The 22,738-nt window shown below is 46.2% G+C and overlaps 1 protein-coding gene and 1 long non-coding RNA gene across 10 annotated transcripts in view; one reads left to right on the top strand and one right to left on the bottom strand.

Moving 5' to 3' along the window:
- MDGA1 (MAM domain containing glycosylphosphatidylinositol anchor 1) overlaps positions 1 to 14,657 on the bottom strand; it is a 252,615-nt gene extending 237,958 nt beyond the window's left edge. For 2 of the 5 annotated variants that reach the window (XR_014217394.1, XR_014217395.1), the window contains exon 1: positions 13,746 to 14,657. Coding sequence is in view for 3 of the 5 variants with exons in the window: in XM_082214811.1 (XP_082070937.1) it covers positions 13,746 to 13,887 (142 nt within the window). In the remaining 2 variants the exon portion in view is untranslated. Of the gene's footprint in view, positions 1 to 12,566; positions 12,642 to 13,745 lie in introns of those variants that run through there. The other 3 variants (XM_082214811.1, XM_082214812.1, XM_082214813.1) reach the window with 2 other exon arrangements.
- An 808-nt stretch (positions 14,658 to 15,465) lies between these two features.
- On the top strand, positions 15,466 to 22,001 carry LOC309527900. 5 transcript variants are annotated; one of them, XR_014217415.1, is made up of 3 exons: positions 15,466 to 16,246; positions 16,722 to 16,957; positions 17,959 to 19,019. It is a non-coding gene; the product is annotated as an uncharacterized lncRNA (long non-coding RNA). The 5 variants fall into 5 exon arrangements; XR_014217416.1 differs by having other exon boundaries at positions 15,470 to 16,246; positions 18,280 to 19,019; XR_014217417.1 differs by having other exon boundaries at positions 15,478 to 16,246; positions 18,284 to 19,019.
- The last annotated feature ends 737 nt before the right edge of the window (positions 22,002 to 22,738 follow it).

Genomic DNA, 22,738 nt, shown 5'->3' with positions numbered 1-22,738 from the left:
CGGCAGAGCACTCCATAAATCAGGGGTGCCTCAACATGGTGCCCTCCAAACGCTGCCGGAATGCAGTTCCTTTTTTTATATATATATAAAATTTTTATTGGTTTTTCACAATTTTTATAAACACAAACATTACACAATAAAAACAAACAAACACATAAACAAACATGTATAATTTCAAATCCTTTTTTCTTTAACCTTACTTCACCGACTTCCCCATACCTCCCCTTTCTGCATCCCAATTTCCAAATTTGTTTCAGCAAATCCTACCCGTTAATTTTATCATAATTTTCCCCTATTCTTTTCCTTTACTTAATCTTTTACAGCTGTAATCCCCTTTTTTCAAAAACCTCAACATTTTAACATTCATTAATTTTGCAATATTTCTTAAGATAAATTTTAAATTTCTCCCAGTCTTCATCCGCCGTCTCTTTCCCCTGGTCACGGATTCTGCTGGTCATTTCAGCCAGTCCCATGTAATCTATCACCTTCATCTGCCATTCTTCCAGGGTGGGTAGATCTTGTGTCTTCCAATACTTTGCGATGAGTATTCTTGCTGCTGTTGTGGCATACATTAAAAAAAATTCTATCTTTCTTTGGCACCACTTGGCCGACAATGCCCAAGAGAAAGGCCTCTGGTTTCTTAGGGAAAGTACATTTAAGTACCTTTTTCATTTCATTATATATCATTTCCCAGAAAGCCTTAATCTTCGGGCACGTCCACCAAAGGTGGAAGAAAGTACCTTCAGATTCTTTACATTTCCAACATTTATTATCGGGCAGATGATAGATCTTTGCAAGCTTGACTGGGGTCAGCAGTTCCAGTCATCCCGAAACATTTGATCATACTGCCTAAGGCTGACAGGAAGCGGCATCCAACATCTGCCTACCCCTGCCGATCCAAATACAGGAAACAGCTAGGATTCTCCACTGTACCCATGAAACTTTGGACCATGTGAAAAAAGGGGCACAAGCTCCATCACTGAAGACTGCCATCCTATCTACCTGCCAGACTGTTGAAGCACCAGTGAATTTAGGGTAGTTCCCCAGCCCAGGGCACAAAGCCAATGGGGTGCAATATTATTACTATGATTATAATCATCATTATTACCACCTATATTTATGCAGGTACCTACTCAAAGTTAAGGTAAAAAAGGTAAAAAGGTAAAGGACCACTAGATGGTAAAGTCTAGTCAAAGGCAACTATGGGGTGCGGCGCTCATCTCGCTTTTCAAGCCAAGAGAGCCAGTGTTTAGGCCCAGGTCAGACAGGCAATTGAATTGCTGCAACTATGACATAGTGCCCTTGAGCGCATGCACAAAGCAAAAGGTGAGAGAGGGGAGGGCAACAAATTTTGTCCTCACTCAGGGTGCCATATTACTCCAGTCTGCCCCTGGTTGCAGCCTTCTTGACCCAAAAGTCTGCCTCCATCCACTGTACCTTTTCCCTAAGGTACGACATTGGGCCTCTCCTGAGTTGAGATTCCAACACTTGGAGGAATAGAGTCATACACTGGTACCTGAGATGGAACATATGAGGGGGTTCCTAATACATTATTAAAGAGAAGGCTGAAAGTAATTTAATACTGTCTTTAATGAAAACCCATTAGTTTGAGTATGTTTTTATTTCTCTGGCAATAGGCATAAGTGCGTTTTCAAGTACACATAAAAGTTGATTTGAAAATTAGACTAGCTTTAAATAAAACATCCGCTCCTAATCACAACCAAATTGCATAATCCAGCAGTATATTCCAGTGACCAAAGTGAATGTGGAGAAGAATGGCAGCCCTGCAAACACCAGCTTGAAAACCCCAGGAGACAGAATCATAGAGTTATAGAGTAGGAAGGGACCACAAGGGCCATCTAGTCCAACCCCCTGCGTTGCAGGAATCATTTGCCCAACGTGGGGCTCGAACCCACAACCCTGAGATTAAGAGTCTCATGCTGAGCATGGAAGGACAACTCTGGATTCAACCTCCAGAATGTTCAAAGTGCTCTTTGGCCACTGGCCCAGGCGCATCTAAACTAATCCTCTTTGCTCTCACAAACGGCAGTTCTCTATGATCTTAGGCAGGGGATCTTCCTCAGCTTTTGCTCTTTTAGATCCTGCTTCACTGGTGGTGCCAGGAATTGAACCTGGGATCTTCTGCATGCAAAGCATGTGCTTTGTTGCTGAGCTTCAGCAAATAAATAAATAAATAAATAATGCCTCATCCATCTGACTGGGTTGCCCTCTGGGCAGCTTCCAACATAGTATAAAACAACTATGCATCAAATATTAAAAACTTCCCTAAACAGGGCAGCCTTCAGATGTCTTCTAAAAGATGTTTATTTCCTTGACATCTTGATGGGCACCACTGCCGAGAAGGCCCTCTGCCTGGTTCCCTTCACTTCTCAAAGTGAGGGAACTCCCAGAAGAGGCCCTCAGAACTGGACCTCAGTGTCTGGGCTCAACCCTTCAAATATTGCCCCAACCTTATTTCTTGATATCCCTTCTTTCCCACTGCCATGCACCCTTCAAAGTTCTGACAAATGAAGGTTTGCATGCTCCTCTCCGCAGAAAACAAGCATGCCAAGGAGAAGGCTGGCACTAGAACCCTTATTTTTGGCATGCTAGTTTTGTACGCAAAGGGGAAGAGATTTAATGTTCCTACAGAAGAGCAATGGCAATTGTGTGAACTCCCATTCGCTGCTTGATGTTGTGCAGTCGAGACACCAGTGTGCCAAGGACTTGCCCTAAGCCCTATAAGTCTCCCAATCTATTGCTCTTTCGGTAGCTTTCCTTCCATAGTTTTAAGTATTATTAGAATGGCATCAACTTCTGCTCTGGGTTCCTCCTCCTCTGCTCCAGCTATTGATTCCCTTCATAACTCATTTCAAATGTGATTTTGATATGATCTCTGCAGAGCAACACATACAGTAACTAAAATGAAAATCTCCACTATGCTAATTTTCTGCTTGGGAGAAACATAAATCTGCAAGAATCTTCAATAAAAGGAGGACTAAAGCAGGTTTTTTTCTGGATCCTTAATAGTTCATTCTAATTAAACTTTGCTAAATGTTACATTGTACTCGTAAGCACTCTCACACCCCTGGAACTTGGAGCAAAGATGGAGGCTTTCTTGATGTGGCTCCCATGAATCACAGCCCGCATGGCCAATGGTCCCATCAATGGATGACAGGAGCCGAAGTCCAGCAATACTCAGAGGATCCTGCTGGGTACATGACCTGCTTCAAGACTCCAGTTCTATATACTCCCAGCACAATCATCATTATAATAAGATTTCTGCCAGTCACCACTTGAGGAAATGGGAGTTTTCTCTTGCAGCTCTCCAGTGCACAGCTTCATAGGTCCCTCTGTGAAACATGATCCATCATGAGTGCCGGGTGCTGCCGAATGCAGACAAATGTCAAATGCAGACATGCAATTCCAGAGGCAGTCGAGTGACTGGATCTCTGCTTTTAATAACCGCTGTGCTGTTTTGCATCAGGACAGAGGAGCACTTTACAAAACAGATACATCACTGCAGCTACCTTGAGACAGTGGCTGCGGGGGGGGGGGAGTGGCGGCCTGGATGAGACAAACATTGAGAGAGAAATTTAAACAGGAACATTTAAAACCTGGAGAAGCGACAATTAAGAGGCAGCAGCCGTCGTCTAGTATTTGAAGAGCTGCCACATAGGCGATGGAGCAAAGTTGTTCTCCTTTGGTCCAGTCAGCAGGACCAAGAGGGGTCTAAACAACAAGGTAGGGGTTGGGGGATCTGGAAGAAACCTTAGGAAGGGCTTTTGGGGGGGTACTAGCAGTTGGGGAAGGGCTGTAGCTCAATGGCAAAGCATCTGCTTTGCATGCAGAAGGTCCCAGGTTCAATCCCAAGCGTCTCCAGGTATGGTTGCGAGAGAACCCCGTCTCAAATCCACAAGAGCAGCTGGCCAGCAGTGTGAACAATGCTAAGAAAGAACTAATATTCTAACTCAGTGAAAGGCAGCTTCCTATGTTCCAGTTCGACACTGACACAGACTGTTTCACAAGATGCTGGGGTTTCCTCTTTAGCTGCTTTTGAACAGAAGCCAGGTGGTCACCTATCAAGGACACAGTAGCAGGGGATTTCCTACACTGGCAGGAGGTTAGACTAGAGGTCCTTTGGGATCCCAATTCTATTAAAGTTCAGCATTGCTTTCTGATGTCATCTTTAGAAACTAGACACTGTGTGTGCAGCGACTGCCATTTGCGCATGTGCAGAAGCAGCGATCACCATTCACACATGCGCAGAAGCGGGGAATTGTCACTCACGCCTGCGTACAACAGCACCTCTCCCAGCGACCCGTTTCAACTTCTGGACGGGCCTCCGGAAAAAATTGTGGTTGTGAGTAGAGGTTCCACTGTATTGTTCAGCTAGTCAGGAATTACTGGCAAAAGGTTCGACAAACCACGAGCCATTCAACAAAACAAGTAAACAAGCCACAACTTGCTTTGTCAAAATTTGGTTGGTTTTCCAGCTGCTCTTGCCTTGCATCTTTGCAGCTTGGCAAATGTTTGTGGTGGGCTGGTAGAACGGAATTGTTCAATTCAGACATAATGCTAACAAACCATGGTTAGTCTGCTGAGCCTGCTTGGCTAAAGGGACTACAGAAGACCAGTTTGTACATGTTTAAGGCACGTGTAACTGGTCACACGTGTGCCGTGTTCAGACCTGGGAGAGGGTGTAATGGAGGCATAACGGGACGGGCTTACGTGTGCTCTGCCATCACATGTGATGACCCAGAATGCAACCCCAAACAAATCAGGTGTTGCCTGTATAGCTTAGTACTTTGTGTGAACCAGGCCTATTCTACAGGAAGCTTGGGGGGGGGAATCTTAGCAGCAGCCAATGAGACTCACCTAAATTCCTTCCCAATTTCATCTATGGTGATTTCGTATAGCCCAAGGATGAAAGCAAACTCCATTCTCAGACCATCATTCTAACATCCCATTTTGATGATATGTAAGCAAGGGAGAAATACTTTGTCCAAAAGATCACTGCTAACATGTCACATTAAAACTCATACAAAATCCACATATTTATCTAACTTGGTTTTCTAGTTATTGAAGCTCCTGGCTCAAGGCAGACCATCTCAGAGTTTAAGCTCCAGCCCAAATTTGTTCTTACTCCCATACCATAATTCCAACTACTTCCCTAGGATCTTTTTTTCCTATTTTATTATTTTTATGCATTTTTGTTTCATCAGTGGTTATTTGAAGGCAACTTATCTCACAAGCAGTAATCTTCTGTCACCATTTATTCAGTTCCCAAATTGGATTCTAGTAATATCACACTGATATGACAACTGAGTTTATTCATCTTCAGCATGTTTAATAATATGCTTCGAGAGGATGCCATCAAGTAGCTTGTGTGGAATGCCACAAAACTAATGAGGTGCTTGAAGCATGAACATGTTCTTTATCAGGGCCTGAGGTTGAACTATGACTTGCAGCTCAGGTTCCAATGAAGAATAGCATAGGCATTTGCCACATTATCAACACTCTCTGAAGTTGCTGTCACTCACCTACCCATGCCCTGTTTCATTTGATGTGCAACAAATGGCTTCCTACGAGCTCCTCTATACAAATAGTTTTTGTTTTGCTTTGTTTGTTTTGCTTTGTTTTCTTAAACCAATGTCTGAACTCACTTCGGTTTCAGATTTGTTTTTCCAGCTAAGAAGTTATAGGCTGGAAGAGAGATCAACCACCTCTGCGTCATATGGGGGCTCTTGCATTTGTCTCAGGATAAGTGACCATTCAAACAGCAGTATGGACATTATCTTTAGGTATGCAAGTAGAACAGGCAACTTAGCACAAGCACACCATGATCCAAGAGTGAGCTGAAATAGTAAGCAGGAGGTCGCAGGTGAGGCACCGAGGAACACCCTATGGTGCAAGTTAACAATCCTGAAGCAACCTCCAAAATGCCATAGCAATTTTCAGTTGTCTAAACATGTCCTAACTCCATCTGGAGAAGCTATATATAAAGACTACTTGCGGGAAAGAGCATCCTTTCTGAACTGCCCAAGCTGCTAGCTGTAAACTTACAAGTTTTTCTTTGGTACTACTCATCTCTCTCTCTCTCTCTCTCTCTCTCTCTCTCTCTCTCTCTCTCTCTCACACACACACACACACACACACACACTACCCTCACTCACTCTGCCTTTTCAAGTTGTCTGAAATATGCATTTCCTCAAAAACCTGACAAAAACCTGACACGGTGATAATTTTCTAAGCTATGTTGCTCATGTCAAATTATTCAACATCTGTCTTCATGCTCACAAAAATTAGCATAAGATAGTGGTTTCTGATGACACCTCTAGTGAAATATTTTGACTTGTACCAGTAAGTTGCAAACAACCTGTCGGGTGGATAATGTCAGCTTCCAAGTACTGCATACTGTATTAAAAGATGGCTCTGTGGGTTGTTTGGGGTTTTTCAGAGCGAAACCCAACTGACCTAATGCTGGGTTTGGGCTATACAAAGGGCATAGGTGATTAGGCTGTACAACAACACCACAAACAGGCAGGAGAAGGCATTCATAGCAATACTACACAAGCTAAAATCCATGTTTGATGCTGAGCATGTTTGGTGCATAGAAAATGAAAATCTGATTGAAAAGAGGAAAGAAGATCTTGGGGGAGAATTATACATTTATGCAGCACTGAGCATTCCTGCTGTAAGATAAGGATGGCATCCCTAGAACAGGCATAACCAAAATCAAACAGACAAGGAAGACTGACTGAACACAGGAATAAGGAAAGTTATATATTACCACAAGGAGTATTATACGTATTTGACTACTTAGTAGACTCCAAAACCTAGCCATGAGATTTCTCTAGGCTAAAAAAAATTGATTCTATCGGCTAGGATGAAAATGGAAGAAAGATTTATGAGGGATGCAATAAACGGTTTGCTTGTTGTGATTTTTAAATTGCCCTTCATCACAAGCAATTCCGGGATAGTGTGTGTACAAGTAAAACAATTAAATTTAAAACCACAAATATGCCAGAACTGCAAAACAAACACCACAGTGAGGAATCTAATTCCACTGACCATGAACTGGTGAAACTGTTCCAAGGCCCTGAAGAAATAGGTATGTCTTGAGACAACACCTGAAACATAACAGTGAGGAAGACAAGCAGACTTCAAGAGAGGGGAGTCCATAATAAATGGGTGCCACAACCAAGTAGGCCCTACCTCACATCACCACACAGCAAGCTGAGTTTGTCAGTGAGATTGTAAGAAGGACCTTTCCTGCAGATTGTAAGGCCTCAGCTAACAGATATACACTTCTGGAATACACATTTTGATCTTGTTTCACAGCTGGTGGGACATCTGAACAATGGAAAAGGAGTTTAGATCACCAGATTTGGGAATGCTATTCACTCTGGGCATGTGCACATCGTAGGAAACCCACACAGTGTACTTTTTTACATATAGGACTCACTGGGTCTCACTAAAGCAGGGCTCTCAACTGCCAGGGAAAAAATGGTGTGGCCCTGCCTGCTTTTGTGCCTTCAACTTCAGCTTAGCATATCAGTGGCGGAGCTAGGGGCTTTGGCACCTTGAGCAGGGACGTGGCACAACTGCACGAGCATCCCAACAGGGGTGCCGCCTGCGGCGATGTCAACCCCCCTCAGGGATGAAAACCGGGGCAGGCTGCCCCCTGCCCCCCTTCCTACGCCACTGAGTATACTGGATTTAGCAAGTGAAGCTTTCCATGGCATAAACAGAAGTGGGGAATCTGTGGCCTTCCAGATGTTGCTCCCACCACCCCTAACTGGGCCATACTGACTCTGACAGGAGTCCAACATCTGGAGAGCTACACAGCGTCTAGAGAAAAGTATTGTCACCTACTAATGTACGCACATCAATCTACTAATAAAAGGTACAGGAAATAAGCTAGCAAAAAGACTACGGCAAAAACAAACCTAGCACATGTTCCCCTATGCTACTCACAAGGCAGTAATATACAGGCAGATTATTCCACTAGGCACCCTGCCAGCATCAGAAATATAGAGTTGACCCCATAATCTTAGAAAATGGGAAATCATTCACTCAGCCAGATCCTTTTTTATTTCTTTTTTTGTCGTGAGGGAAGAATTGCTCCTTCCTGTGCATATTCTGTCTACTTTTCCTTGTCTCTGGTGATGGAGATCTCCCCACAACATTTCTGTCCGATTGCACATGAAGGATATTTTCCCTGATGCTCAGCCTATGTACTCCTTTGAAGCTCATCGCTTCACTTTCCATCTCCCACCCTGGAATGTTTCCTTGAAGGTGTTGATTTGTTTTCTGCAAGCAGACAATGATGAGGGGCTGCCAACTCACAGGGCCTTTTCCTCAGCAAGGGAAGAGAAAGTTGGGCTGTCAGCTGCTCCATGTTAGCAATAAAACACTCCTATCAAGGCTTGTTAAATCCTGTTTCTAAAGTAAACAAAGCAGGAGCCCAGTTTCCACCAGCCAAAACAAAGCTACTCAAAAAAGCCTGCTCTCAAAAGACTGTAGACTTTATAAGATGGGCTTTAAAATAAGTATTGAAAAACAAAAAACAAAACTCCCCCGTCTTTCTCTGTATACATACTTAAAGAAAGAGAAAATATTTGCCACAAACTATTTGTAGAGGAAAAGAGACAAACCCATTTCTTTTTCTCAATGACTATCTCCTTTCCACCCACCTCTAATGTATTTTTCACCCTATTTGAGACATTTGTTGCTAAATGCTTTATTAAAACAGTGTTTCCCTTAGGAAACCTACGAGATTGCACTATTGACACTTTCTAGGCCCAGAAGCTGTGGCTGCATTCACATGAACAAAAGCATACAACCAGGGAATTATTTAGGGTATTTCTTTTTTATCATTTTCACAATGTAGAGCAGTACAGCCTGACAAGGAGGAATTAGAGTTGTCAACCAGTTGTTGTCTTATTTGCACACCCAATACAACCGTGTTTGACCAGGCAAACATAACAATGGCATGAAAATTCAATGGCCACCTGATCTAATTTTTTCACCATGGACTTTACAACAGGTTCCACCAAGTTCTTCCCTGATCCTGTCATTTGTCTGGTTTGCACAAAACTCACTTAGTTTTGTTTGTTTACCCAGAGAGTGGCATGTTTGAATGTCCAAGCTCAGTTCAGCAGACTAACTAAGGCTTGTTTTCCGGTGACAAGTCATGACATGAAGCCATGTTGACTTACAAACCATGACTTGTTTTAACTAAGGCATGGTGTTTGGACATAACCCAACTTGCTTAACCATGTCTTTTATGGCCTCCCCACTCAAGAAACCTGCCAAGCAACAGCAGCACAAAGCATGAGCTGCGGAAAAACTTTGGAGAAACAACATGTGGCTTTTTTGCTTGGGGCTTGCTGAACAGACCATGGTTAAAACAAAACCATGGTTTGGCATTGTTTGTGAAGAGTCAGTGTGTACCTCAAACAACCCTAGGAGATAATGCTCAGTGAAAACAATCTAGAATTCTCATCTGCCCTACTTGTGGTGGGAATAAGTTTTATAAGAGTCTTTTCCGACTAGTTCAAGAGTAGAAAGGTCAGACTGCTGCTCTTATCTCATTGCAACTTCTCTTCCAGGACCCATTTATATATTACAACCTCCACCATGGTTGGCCAAGGTATTTTGTTACCCGAGGCACAATAACATATGGCATTCTCCCCCTCCCCTTGCCCCCAAGTACAAAGTACCCAAGGCTGGACAAGTTACTTTGACACCAGAGAAAGAAAACTCCACACAAGCGCCACACCCTGAGATTAAAAAGACAATAAAAATAAATTAAGCGTACAGCCAAAAAAACAGCTCCCTAAGGTGGCTGCCACACATGGATGTCCCTCTAAATCTTGTCATATGCAAGTGGCTATGGTATGGCAAGCCATTCATACAGCGTACTTCACTATGGGGTTCAGGGTGATTTCCTTTATGGCAGCACAAATCTCTCTTTGGAGACACGGCAGCAATCCCCCTCTCCACACGCAGCAATTTTCGGTGGCCTCCACAAAGTATAAACCAGCTCACAATGAGAAATGCGTAGTAGGAGTCAGATCATATGAAAGGGAGAGGAAACTGGCTTTCTATAGATGTGTGAATGTGGTCAAAGTCGGCACAGGGATTCTGTTGCATCACCAGCAGCTCATGTAAGATTTGACATTTGCCAGCCCTTCTTTAAACAGCTATACAGCTTTTAATAGGAGAGGGGTGTGCGCACATGCAATTTTCTGTGGCCAGCTTAAGCTGAATGGAAGGAATCAGATAACGAGGGAAAGGAAGATTATTGGGACTCAGACACCCTTCAGTCATCGTATCAAACACCAATTTGTGTAACAAGCCTCTTCAGGCAGCGAGCAAGCTAGATGTACTTTGGACTCCCAATTATTCCATGTCTCCACTCCAAGTGTCTCCCTGTAACATATATTTTATTTATTCCATCCTTTGCAATAAACCTTGGCAGAGGCCTTTCAGGAAGGCCCACGTGGCCTATTATTTAAAGGGTACGTCAAATGGATATTTTATCTGGTTTAATCGGATTTAAACTTACTACATTCAGATTGATAGAATGTATTTATAGCCTTCATGCCAGCGCATGTGACCCCCCTCCTCACCGTCTGCCTTCCTTGCCTCTCTAACATTCAAGGGTGTGTGTGTGTGTGTGTGTGTGTGTGTGTAAGCGTACTGAAATACAACATTTGAATTCCCAACCCTTCCACATTTAGTGCCACAAGAGGCAAACATTCAGAACATGAAATACTCCAACTATATATAGCTTGAGGCTCCAGCTCAAGACCAGCATTTAGGGCAAAGGGAAGGAGGATTGTGGGGTGGGCAGGGGGTTGCAGAGTCTCTAATCCTGCTTTAAGTTTCTTTGCAAGTGTAACAGCTTTGATACAGCACCGCCAAAGCGCCATTAATAGCTGGTGCTTCACCTTCTAAACAAGCAGCTGTGATCGGAGAAAGCTCCTGGAAAGGAAAGGCTTGTGAAAAGACAAAATACTGAAAGTTTGCAGTGTGCCGATAGAATAGCCTGAGCCATACACACAGAAAATTCTGTTCTATATTAAAACCAGCATTCACTCAATAGATAGTTGAAAGAGGGAGAGAGAAAGCTGATAGATTTTTGTTCGTGTTTGTACAACCAGGGTTTGGGGGAGCCAGAGAAACCCTGCAGAATAAATGAAAGTCTTGTGTACAGTGCAAGCTTTAAAGAATGCCTCCATTACAGCGAAGCTTGTTTTCCCCCACCCTGCATTCTCTTTCTCCCTAAAAAATACCATCAGGATGTTGATTTAAACATGGAGAGGGTTGAAAGAAAGAAGGAATCAACTAGAAAAGAAAGAAGCCTGAGTCTGAGGAGTGAAACCCAGGGTCTAATATTAAAAAGAAGCCAGAGGTGTAGGAAGATTGACAATCTTAAAGGGCCTGAAGAGGCCTTTGAAAGCAAGCCCACCAGTAGTTCTGCTTGGACTGCAGCAGCCAGGCTAATTAAAAATAAAAAGTTTGCCTGGGAGCATATAAAACACCCATGGGGATGTAAAAACCTGCGCACACAATGGTTCTCTCGCCACAAAGACATTATACACCCCGTCTCACTGCTCTCGGGTGCTTCTCCTAATTTCCCTCTGGACCTTAAATCCCCCCCATTCTCCCTTCCCCTTGACAGACACAGAGATACAGGGGCTGAGGAGGAAGCTGGAGCAAAACAGCATCTATTTAAAGCAGTTATTTCACAAAACAGAACTAGACTCCAGCTAACAACCCCAGCCCTAAGGGAGGAGAATAAATTCCTTTTTTAAAAAGAAAAGAAAAGCATAATTAAAGTGACCTACAAAGACTTTTAGCTGCAGTGGGGAATAGGCTGCACCGAACTCAGCCTTAATGGTATTTACACATAGGTAAGTTCCAGCTAAATGCTGGTTCAGCTGTTATTGTTTTAACTCTCCCTCTCCCCTGTGGGGATATGAGAGACACGCTTCTTCTGAAGGGTGACTTTATTACGATGAAGTGGTAAGGCAAAACAGGGCTTTGATAAGTCTGGCAAGTTCTTCTTTTTAAAAACAACAACACACAAAACCCATAAGCAACAAATATAGTAAAATAGGAGTTTCTGAGATGCAGAAGCCGGGGCAGCGTGAGCGCACCTGCACACGCAAGCGTTGGCGGAAGCGCCGCATCCCTTGCGCCGGATAAGTCCCTCACTGGCCGGCCCTAGATGAGGCCGACAGGCAACGACTCTTGCGCTTGTTTGGGGCCACAGCGGTGCGCGCCGGCTGCCCGGCCAAGTGCACGTGTGAGCGCGCGCGCGAGTGCATCCATTTGCAAACGGGGGGCGTCAGCTGTAGTGGGATCGTGGAAAAGGGGTAGGGGCTGGGAACGCTTCTTTCACAAAATAAATAAGAGCCGGGGAGGCAGTGGAGAGAGGAAGGCGATCGAAGCCGCCACCCGAACGACCCCCCCGCCCCACTTTTTTTTTTTAAGCCCACGGAGCCAGTCAAGGAGTGGCTGGCGGATGGAAGGGGCGCGCTTTCTCTTACCCCCACGGCCCTCGCCGCCTTGCGCAGCGAGCATCCATCTCCACACCGGCTCCCCAAACGTCCCTCGCAACTCCCGAGGGGCTCTCCCAACAGCAACAGCGGCCGTGCATGCGCGTTGCCGCTTTGCAGAGCCCGCTCGCATCCCGCTTCATTTCAAAATCGCGGGAGCTCCGTGGCGACTGGGTCGGGCTGCCTTCCCTTCTGGCGATCCGGCCTCCACGAAAGAGCTGGAGGGGAATCGGGCCCCTGAATATACTTCCCCGGCCGCCCCCGCCCCCCCTCCCCCAGACAAGAAAGGGAGCGGGGTGCGTGGGTATGATTCCCCTTCCCCGGGCGCCGGCAGAGCGCGCGCGAGAAGTCGCTGGGGGTTGTCTAGAAGCATAAGCCGGATTGCAACCATATTAGACTTTGGCAATGTGGTTCTAATAACCGTTTAGGAAAGCCCGTCTGGCGGCCGGTCTCCAAAAGCAGCAGCGGCGGCGGCGGCACTTCAGGCCCGCGCTTGGCTTGCAACCCCGCTTCTGTGCGGGCACAGCGTCAACAAGTAACCGAAGCGGGAGGGAGGGCGCAACAGCTCGCACCGGCGGCGGCGGCAGCGGGTGCTTCGCCCGAGGGGAATGGGCGACTCAAAGCGGGAGGAGGAGGGCAATATTGAGCAGCCCAACGAAATGGAAAGCAGCTTCGTCTCCCAAGAGGAGGAGGAGGAGGAGGACATAGTTTTGTACACATTACGCACGCAAACCGAAAAGTGCATCTCTCTCTTTACCAACAACAAGTTGAAGGGAGCCGAGCCATGTGGGCACGGGTATCCTTGTGCCATCCCCAACCCACCGCCTCCCCTGTTTTGCCCAGGACGAAGCTCTGAAAGGGTTAATCGGCGGCGTCTCTCTCGCCTCGTAAATCTGGGAAAGGGAGCGGGGGGAGAGAGGCGGCGGCGGCGACAGCAACAGCACACAGGCAAGGAATTACGAAGTCGCGAACCGGGCTGGTGGGGGAACCTATTGCTACATCCATCCTCTCGCTCCTTCCTGCGCTCTGTGGGCACCATTTACTTTCTCTTGCTGCTGCAGGTGCTTGGAGGGGGAAAAAAACTTTGATCCGAGCCTAGCTAAGCCCCCTCCCTGCACGCCCCCAAAGCAGGAAATCGTGCAACACACACACCGACCCCGCGTCACTTACCGTAGACCCCTTGTCCCCTGGTGTACACCGGGACCAGAGAGAGGAATAAAACCCAAATAGTCTCCATCTTCAAGGCAGAAGCTTCATAGCCTGCGAAGAAGAACAGCCCAAGCACCACCTCCAAAAAAAGCCCAGACAGCATCAGGCGGTGGATTCGAGAGAGGCAGGCGAGGAGGCTTTTCCTGAGCCGGCTCTGCTGTTTTGCGCTTTTGTAGATATATAGATATACTGTATATTAAAAATGCCCACCACTTCCTGGGGCTCGAAGCAGGAAGAGATGGATCCAGCGAAAGGAAGGGAGCCTTGGCCGGGCACGGGGCGCCTCAGCCCGGCTTAGCCAAGTCAACTCCAGCCAGTGCTGCTCGGGAAGCTCGCGATCTCCTCCACGCACGCACACACAACAGAGCGAGGGAGCGAGTCAATTTGAACGAAGAGAAATATCCGCCCTCCCCAAACGGGGAGCAGTAATTGCAAGTGTAAAAGGTGCGAGGAAGGGAGGAGAGGAAAAGCCAGCGAGGGATCTGGTTTCTTCCCCCCCTCTCCTCCCCCCTCTCCTCGCTCCCCGTCTTGCCTTTCGCCGGATCCCGGAGTCCTCCCAGAAGAAAACAAACAGAACTTCACGCCCAGACGTGGAACGGCGACGAAATAACAAGGCGATTCAAAACCAGAAGGCACAAGACCAAGCGATCCAGTGGCGACGCAAAATCCACAGAGAACTTCCGCGGGTTTCCCCCCCTTTCTGGCTGTGCTCCGATTCCTTTCAAGCAGAGGGAGTCGTATTTGTTGGGGGGGGGGCGGAGGGAGAGAGACGTCAAGTGCTTTCTGAACTCCCCAGCTTCCCAAACTCAATCGCCTGCCAACTGGGGCCAACTTGAGAGGTGCAACGACGACGGAGAGCGAGGGAGACACACGGAGTCCTCGCCCTCCCTCCTACTAATGAGCCTCTGGCTGCAACCCCAGGAGCGAACAAGGGGGCGCGAGGAGGGAGGGGAGGCGGGTGCGCGCGTGTGTGAGAGATGGGGAGGGAGGTGCGGAGAAGGAAACCGAGAGGCAGCTGCTGGGGCAATAGGTAATCCTCCTCTTCTTGCCTCCAGCTGTTTTCTCTCCCTTTCCCCCCGATTTTGGAATTAATTAAATGCAGGGATGACTTTTGCTGCCTGTGGTGGTTTTGTGTGTGCTGTTTTCCCCCCTCCAAAGAAGCATCTCTCGTTCCCAGCTCCTTCAAAGCTGCCGAGCTCCGCTCTCTCCAGGCTGAAGTTGCTCAGTTGCAGTGCATCGCATGCCGGCCTGATAGTGGAGGAGGAGGAACGAGGGCCAGACACAACACTCGCTCCGCTTGTCGCGCTTTCCCTCCCTCCCTTCGACCTCTTTGCCCCCTTGCTCTCGTTTTTGCCCGAATCAGCGGGTCAGATTTATCCAAAGTTTTGGCGCGTTGGACTGACGTTTTGGCAGCTGGAAAGTTCCCTCCCTCTTCCCTCTCCTTTTGCAATTTATAAAATCTCTTTTTTCCTAATGTGTTGTTTTCGCTTTGTTCTCTACAGATGGGAGACAGAAACGTTCCATCTTGGATATAACTTCTGAAAGAGGGGAGGTGAGTGAATAGGGCAAGAGGACTGCGAAACTTGCAGAAAGCGGCTTTTCACTGCAAAGGACGGTCTGTAATAGGGGCGTGGCAAGCCTTGGCTCCTCCCCCTTCCTAGAAGAACGTGTATATATACATAGCAAGCGCACAACTACAATACATACTGCACCCCCAGTTCTGTTCCGCTTATAGAAGAAGGCTCTGCGCGGTGTAACTCAATACCTGCTTCGCCCTGATCTGCTTTAGAAGGCAGTTCAGCCTTCCAGAAACTTACGGGTCGCTCGGCCGGGAGAACTCGCTCTCTTCTCGTACTAGCAGTCACCTTTCCCCCAGATCGCCAAGATGACTCGGGAGGAAAGTCCGATCTCCTGAGCCTTTTACTCAGCTCGAACGCGAAGCAGGCGCCCTCTTCTAATCGCAGTCCCTACCCTGAAGTAAGCCTGCAATCCTCCAGGATCTGCCTGTTAACCCGGCTGCCTCCCTCCGTCTACCCTCCCCACCCCTCCACTTTTGCTCGTTCTCCCATCTTCACGAGTCCCTTCTAGTTTTGAAAAAGAAAGGGAGCCAATTAAATCAACTCTGCTCCAGCGGAGTCCTGCCTCCTACCCAATTCTCCCGGCCTCCCCCAGGGCCAATTAGAGAAAACAAAACAAGGCTGACAGAAAACGGATCTATCTGGCTATATCCCCCCCCCCACCTCCCCGCTTTTTCATTCCTTTCCCCTTCTGCAAGGAAATGCCAGGAATCGGCCGAGGTTTCAGCCGTCCACGCTAAAACGCACAACGCGGTCGGGTGCACCTCTTCGGTGCCCGGCCTCGTTCTCTGGAAGAGCGTCGCGGGCGGAGAGCCAGGCCGGAGGAGCAGACCGCGGCGGCGGCGACTGTGGGCGTCTGGGCTCCCCAGCCACCGCGATCTATAGGTTTGTCTTGCAGGGGGTGTCGCGAGGGGCACGCGGATCCCGCCGGGGAGGAAGGATCCGCACGGTGCGCTCTGCACATTCCCCTTGCGCTTGCTTGCTTGCTTGCACCTGTTGTGTGGCTGCTCATTGCGCGCTGCGAGAGCGCGGAGGCTCGCTGCGCTTGCAAAGCCCATCAGCGATGCAAGGGGCGTCTGTAACCCGCTTGCGCTGCTGCTGCTGCTGCTGCTGCTGTACTGGTGCACGTTCGTCCACTCCGCTTTGTACGTGTCTGTGTGTCTGCGCGTTACGCCGCTCTAGCGCTCCTGCGAGGCTTTTGCGCCCGGGGGAGACGCCTGGCCCGTGATTCCTGCATGCATGCATGCACCCTCGGCTTGCGTGCTGGAGAATCCCAAGCAGCGGTGCCGGTGTGTCTGCTTTTTTCCCCTTTTTTATTTCCCCACCCCCACTCCACTTTGCTGCAAATCTTTCTCCACAGGCGGAGATCCGAGGCGACCATTTCGCCGTTCGAGGCCGTCGGGGGAGGACTTCTCTCAGTAGGCAATTCTGGCAATGGAGCAAGTCCTTCCAAAAGGCTCTGTAGCCAGAGTCACCCGCCTTCCTCGCAGGTGGGCGTCTGGGCAGGATTATGCAAGATGTCGTGTCCCGGGTGAACAGAGCAGAGCAAAACTCCTGGAACGCCGTCTGGCTGGTCCCTTCCTTCAGACTCTCTAGGTTTGGTTTCCATTTTTCAGGATTTTATTTTGCAACTTTCCTGCTTCCAGCGATTCCCCCTTCGCCTGTTCATTAGGTCAAGAGGATTCTCCTCCCCACAATCCTATTTTAATCTTTTTACAAATGAACGTTTTTATATTCCACATCCGAGATGAGGGAAGTGTTAAATCAAAATTTCCTCAAGGAACAAACCCTTAATTTTCAAATTACACCAAGATCCCATTTTAAATGATCCCATTTTAGAATGATGGGGTGAAGATGTGCAGACAATGTAAGCGAGGCTGTTAAAATATTAATCAAGAAGTGCCTACTTGCTTTATAGAAACTGATGATGCAGAAATAGTTCCGTTAAGTTTTACTCTCTACCCAGCCCAAATACATTTCCTGAAATAATTGAACTCCCATCAGCCAGTCCCTGTCTTAAAATAGCGCTGTAAAGCATTATTTTCTCCCATCACAATAAACGGATTTGAGCTACCTGCAAGTAATGGGGAATATATATTTCAGCATGAGACCTTGTGATGGTGAGGAAATGGGGCTGTTATTGCAAACGTTTATTCTTTCTACTGAACTCCTAGCTGTGAGGAAATAGATATTTTTGATCATTGTGCAACTGAGTATCTGGAGGTGTGTTATAGATACACTGATTATTTTCCACTTTTTCTGTAACAAGCAGCATCAGTCCACCTGGGTTTGTTGTTCTTGTTTTTTGCACAAATAAATAAGTCACAAGACATCTGGGGTTGAGAAGGAGGGAGCGTGTGCTTCTTGATTCCCCCCCCCCCATATGTTTGTCTCTGTTTCATTTTTACCTATCTAATGCAATCTCATCTGTAGTGAGATCTGTTGATTGGGGATCCAAATAAGGGGCCCCTGCAGACTTGTCATTGATGTAATAGTAATAGTGCATTCATGCTGGATTTATATTGAACCATCCACACATCATCCCACTTTATTGTTGTTCTGCAGTGCTAATGTTAACACTTAATTGCCGTCTGTAGGAGCACTCTTACTCCGTAGAGCAGAACAAAAAACAACCAGGAAATTTGTGGTATGGAAAGCTACAGGATTTTAGCAGATTTCTCCACCTCTTGCAAACAAAGCTGCATGACCGCCCAAAAACATTTGCTGTCAAAAATAGCACTGTGTAACTGCCCTGGTAACCTTATGAGCACAACTCATTATGAATGTGTGACGAAAAGGATGTCTGGAGGGCCTGAAGCAGCATTCAGCCCAGCCTCTTGTTTGTCTTCAGTTTCACTTTTGCCAAGAATCCCAACTTCCACAGCTGAATTCCTAATAATCTTTTCTCATTCCACGAGGAAGAAGTGCAGCTGCCAGGACATGTGAACACAAGCAAGCTGGTTGGAACCAACAGTAGCTGAACACTGGGGTTTTCCAAAGCGGCAAGCCCTGCGGGTCACATGCAGCAGTTATTGGGCACCATTGAAAGGGATCAAATTTCCAGGTGCCCAGTGTGTTTTTGGATTTTCTGCCTCAGGCATCAAAAGCTTTTGAGCAGGCCTGCAGGATAGTGCACCTCTACACTCTAAGCACTCTGTGGGACGTGGGTGGCGCTGTGGGTTAAACCACAGAGCCTAGGACTTGCCGATCAGAAGGTCAGTGGTTCGAATCCCCGCGACGGGATGAGCTCCCCTTGCTCAGTCCCTGCTCCTGCCAACCTAGCAGTTCGAAAGCACGTGAAAGTGCAGGTAGATAAATAAGCACCGCTCTGGCGGGAAGGTAAATGGCATGTCCGTGTGCTGCTCTGGTTCTCCAGAAGCGGCTTAGTCATGCTGGCCACATGACCTGGAAGCTGTCTCCGGACAAACGCCGGCTCCCTTGGCAAATAAAGCGAGATGAGCGCCACAACCCCAGAGTCGGCCACGACTGGACCTAATGGTCATGGGTCCCCTTTACCTTACACTCTAAGCACTTGAGTGTCAGCAAAACATTGGCTTTCAGTGAGGCCCAACAGATTTATTTCACCAAAGACTATTTCTGATTTCATGTAAGAGACTCGAGACACACTTTTTACTCATTTGTATGGCAGTTTGAATTTAGTTCTCATTTGTATGGCAGTTTGAATTTAGGAACCATGAGGTTCCTAAGACTATGTAGTCCCAAATGCATCCACTGACCAGACTCAGAGCTGCTTAGCAAACACACAGAGCCAGATGTCTCATTAGGCAGACTCCATCAGATGATGGAGGTGGCAAGGCATCAGAAAATGGAGCTGAATGTGCCATGTGGTCTGCCCTCCACCCCATCACCCAGTCTGCTGCTTTCATCTGGTCATTTACTGCATGTGGAATGAGGAGGCAGGGGTGGCACAGTTTATTTGTATGCTGCCATTCCTTAGTCAAACCATACTCAAGGCAGCATACAAGATCAAAAGATTTTATGTATTTCCAGAAATATAACAGAAGTTAAGTAATCAGAAGCAATACATGGAAACTTGTCAGTAAGTATATGGTAAAATTAAACAATCCACACATAATTCATAGTAAGATCTATCAGTAAATATGCAAATATAACGACTAAGAGCATAAAAAGGATCTTCCTAAAGTAAATCTTGACCCCAACAAAAAACACCTAAGCAATACTCTACCCCAGGAGTCTATAGGCATCTTGAGAAGCAGAGCTCACAGGGAAGCAGCTTTTGCAACTGGAGTCAGACAGGGCCCTGCCCTTCCAAATCTGGTGGAAATAGGCCAGAAGAGCTGGTCTTGTAGGACTTGCAGCAAAGAGAGGAGCAGGACTAGAGCAAATGTGGTCTCTGGGCCAGATCTAGGAAGCAAAGTGTCTGCATCATGTAATGCCAGAACATGCCCAATTTTTTACAGCCTTTGACTTACCTGTTTACAAGGACGCAATATTACTGTGCCCTCAGCCGCTTGGTAAGTAACTGGCTGTCCAAGCTCAGCACACTGCCCATTGGACCATACCACATTAGGTTGCCTTATCAGTTACAGAAATTGGAAATAACATCTTGGCACCCGTCATGTTCAAAAGTGCCACTGGGTACCCCTCACTGACTAATTCATCTATGGTCTACACAGAGCAGCAGCACCTATACCAGTGATGACCAAACTTGGCCCTCCAGCTGTTTTGGGACTACAATTCCCATCAAGGATGATTGGAATTGTAGTCCCAAAACATCACTGACCTATACTCTATATATAAGCTTTGCAATATATCTGTGGCAAAGGTAGCTGTCGCAACAATCACACCCATTAATACATCACTGTGCACAATGGACCATCCGCTACGAGGTGTTGCCACCATCACTCTGCTTCGTCTCGCTGGAATAAGAAAGCATGCTGCAAAAGAGATGTGATGCCCTGGGGGGGGGGATGTATTTGTAAAAGGTAGGCTGGCAGGTATTGATTTACTCTATGAACGAGAATTATTCCTAGGGTTATGGAGCGTTATAGCCCAGCCAAAGGCTGGTTACTAATTCATGCTCTAACAAATAAGCAGTTAACAGATATAGCTGCTAATTAGTAAGCAGTTATTTCTATTATAAATGGCATTCAGTCGTGGAAAGGAGCAGTTAGCTTGCATCAGCAACGGGCGAGCAAGAGTTGACTGAATAGCTCTCACAAAATGACCAATTTCCCTTCAATGGAGGAGGTGGAGCACATAGGGCTTGTAGCTGAGACCGCTTTCTTTCTTCAAGCTGACAGAAGGCTTAAATGATTTGCAAAAGCCCACATCTTAAATATTTTAAGATGCACTACACTTACAGGTACTGCTTGATAAAGGGTTGGGGGGGTTGCACAGGAGGGGGGTGGATTTAAATTCTAATGTACTTCTAAAATCCCTTTTTGCCTTTGCAGTCTGCGATATGCAAACCAACTCCTGTGGTTGTTTCCAAGGTTTGTTGTTGGATTACCAGTCATGACTTCTGTGAAGAAAGCAAACCATGAATGCTGGTTCATGCAGCACAGTAAACCAAGGCTTGTGGCTTGTTGCGCCTGGTTCCAGAAAGAAGAGGAACAGAATAGAATAGGAGAAATTTAGTAGTGTGGACTAGTACACAGCTTGTGATACAAGAATGGGTCCATTGTGTTTGCCTAAAACAGCAAAATAATAGCGTGTTTGATAATAGTGATAGGCATTCCACATTGTAACTAGAAGGTTTTGAAAGGACATGCGCAAAAAGGGCAGCCATAATGATCAAGAGGCTGGAGCAACACCCTTACAAGGAAATTTAGTTTAGCAAAAAAGAGAAGGGGAGACACCTGCTGAGAGTCTAAGGGTCCTGCTCCAGCCTTTCTCCACCAGGCCTAGCGGGGAGGACTGCTGCTACCCAGCAGAGAGTACTGTTTACATCAGGCATAGGCAAACTCGGCCCTCCAGATGTTTTGGGACTACAACTCCCATCATCCCTGACCACTGGTCCTGTTAGGGATGATGGGAGTTGTAGTCCCAAAAATTCTGGAGGACCGAGTTTGCCTATGCCTGGTCTACATTCTTTTAAACTGCTTTTTAATTGTGTGTTGTTCTTTAAAAAAAAGGTAAAATTGTTTTTGATGGTTTTTATGTGTTTGTGTTTTTGGGGGGTGGTGGTGGCATTTGACTGTTTCTATTTTGATTCCCATATTTACTTGAATCTAATGCTCACCTTTTTTGGCCAAATTACGTTGCAAAAATTAAGGTGCACATTAGATTCGATGGCACATTTACATTTGCCATTATGTTTTTGGTTTCAAGGTTCTGAAAATTGAGGTGCGCATTAGATTTGATGGTGCATCAGACCCAAGCAAATACGGTTTGTATTTTGTGTTTTGTCTTGTGAACACCAGAACACGGACTCATCCCATGAAACTTAAAAGTGGGAGATTCAGGACACAAAACAGAAAGGACTTCTTCATACAGCACATGGTTATAACTATGAAATTCACTTCTGCAATATATGGCAATGGTCACCAGTTTGGATGGTTTGTAAAGGGAATTTATTTCCTGCCCTTCACCTTAAAAACAACTTACAATAAAAAAATAAGCTGGTTTTAAAACACATACACCTTGAGTATTTTAAAAGTCAGGGTAAAATGGAGGGTCTTCAGCATTCTCTTTTTTTTTTTTTTTTTTTAATGCTTTTATTAAATCCAACTCATTATACATTATCCATTTTACAACAAATCATATGCATTTTCGACTTCCTTCAACGTCGCTGACATTCTTTCATAGTTATTCTTTTAGTACACATTCCATTCTTCCATATTGCCATTTACACCTCCTTTCCTCCTATATTTCTATTAAACAATATTCATTAGTTCTTTACAAAGCCTCTTTAAACCCCACCAGCGTTGTATTTACACCATAGTTATTTTCCAGATAACACACAAATTTCTCCCAGTCTTTTATAAATTTTTGATCTTTTGTATATCTAATCTTCCCTGTTAATTTGTCCAATTCTGCGTATTCTATTAACTTTGCTCTCCATTCTTCTACCCTTGGAATTTCCTCCTGCTTCCACCTCTGAGCCAATACTATTCTGGCAGCTGTTACAGCGTACTGGAAAAATTTTTGGTCTTTTCTTCTGATGTCCTTCCTTACAATACCTAATAAAAAAGCCTCCGGTCTTTTCACAAAAGTGTACCTCAATATCTTTTTCATCTCGTTATAGATTTCTTCCCAGAAGCTTTTAACTTTCTTACACTCCCACCACTGGTGGAAGAATGTACCTTCTTTAAGTTTACATTTCCAGCATTTGTTATCTACTTTGTACATCTTTGCCAGTCTCACAGGTGACAGGTACCATCTGTAAAGCAT

The sequence above is a fragment of the Podarcis vaucheri genome (genome assembly GCF_965113315.1).
Source record: "Podarcis vaucheri genome assembly, chromosome: 3".
In the NCBI taxonomy this organism is placed as follows: domain Eukaryota; kingdom Metazoa; phylum Chordata; class Lepidosauria; order Squamata; family Lacertidae; genus Podarcis; species Podarcis vaucheri.
This window is presented reverse-complemented; position numbering and strand designations above follow the sequence as displayed.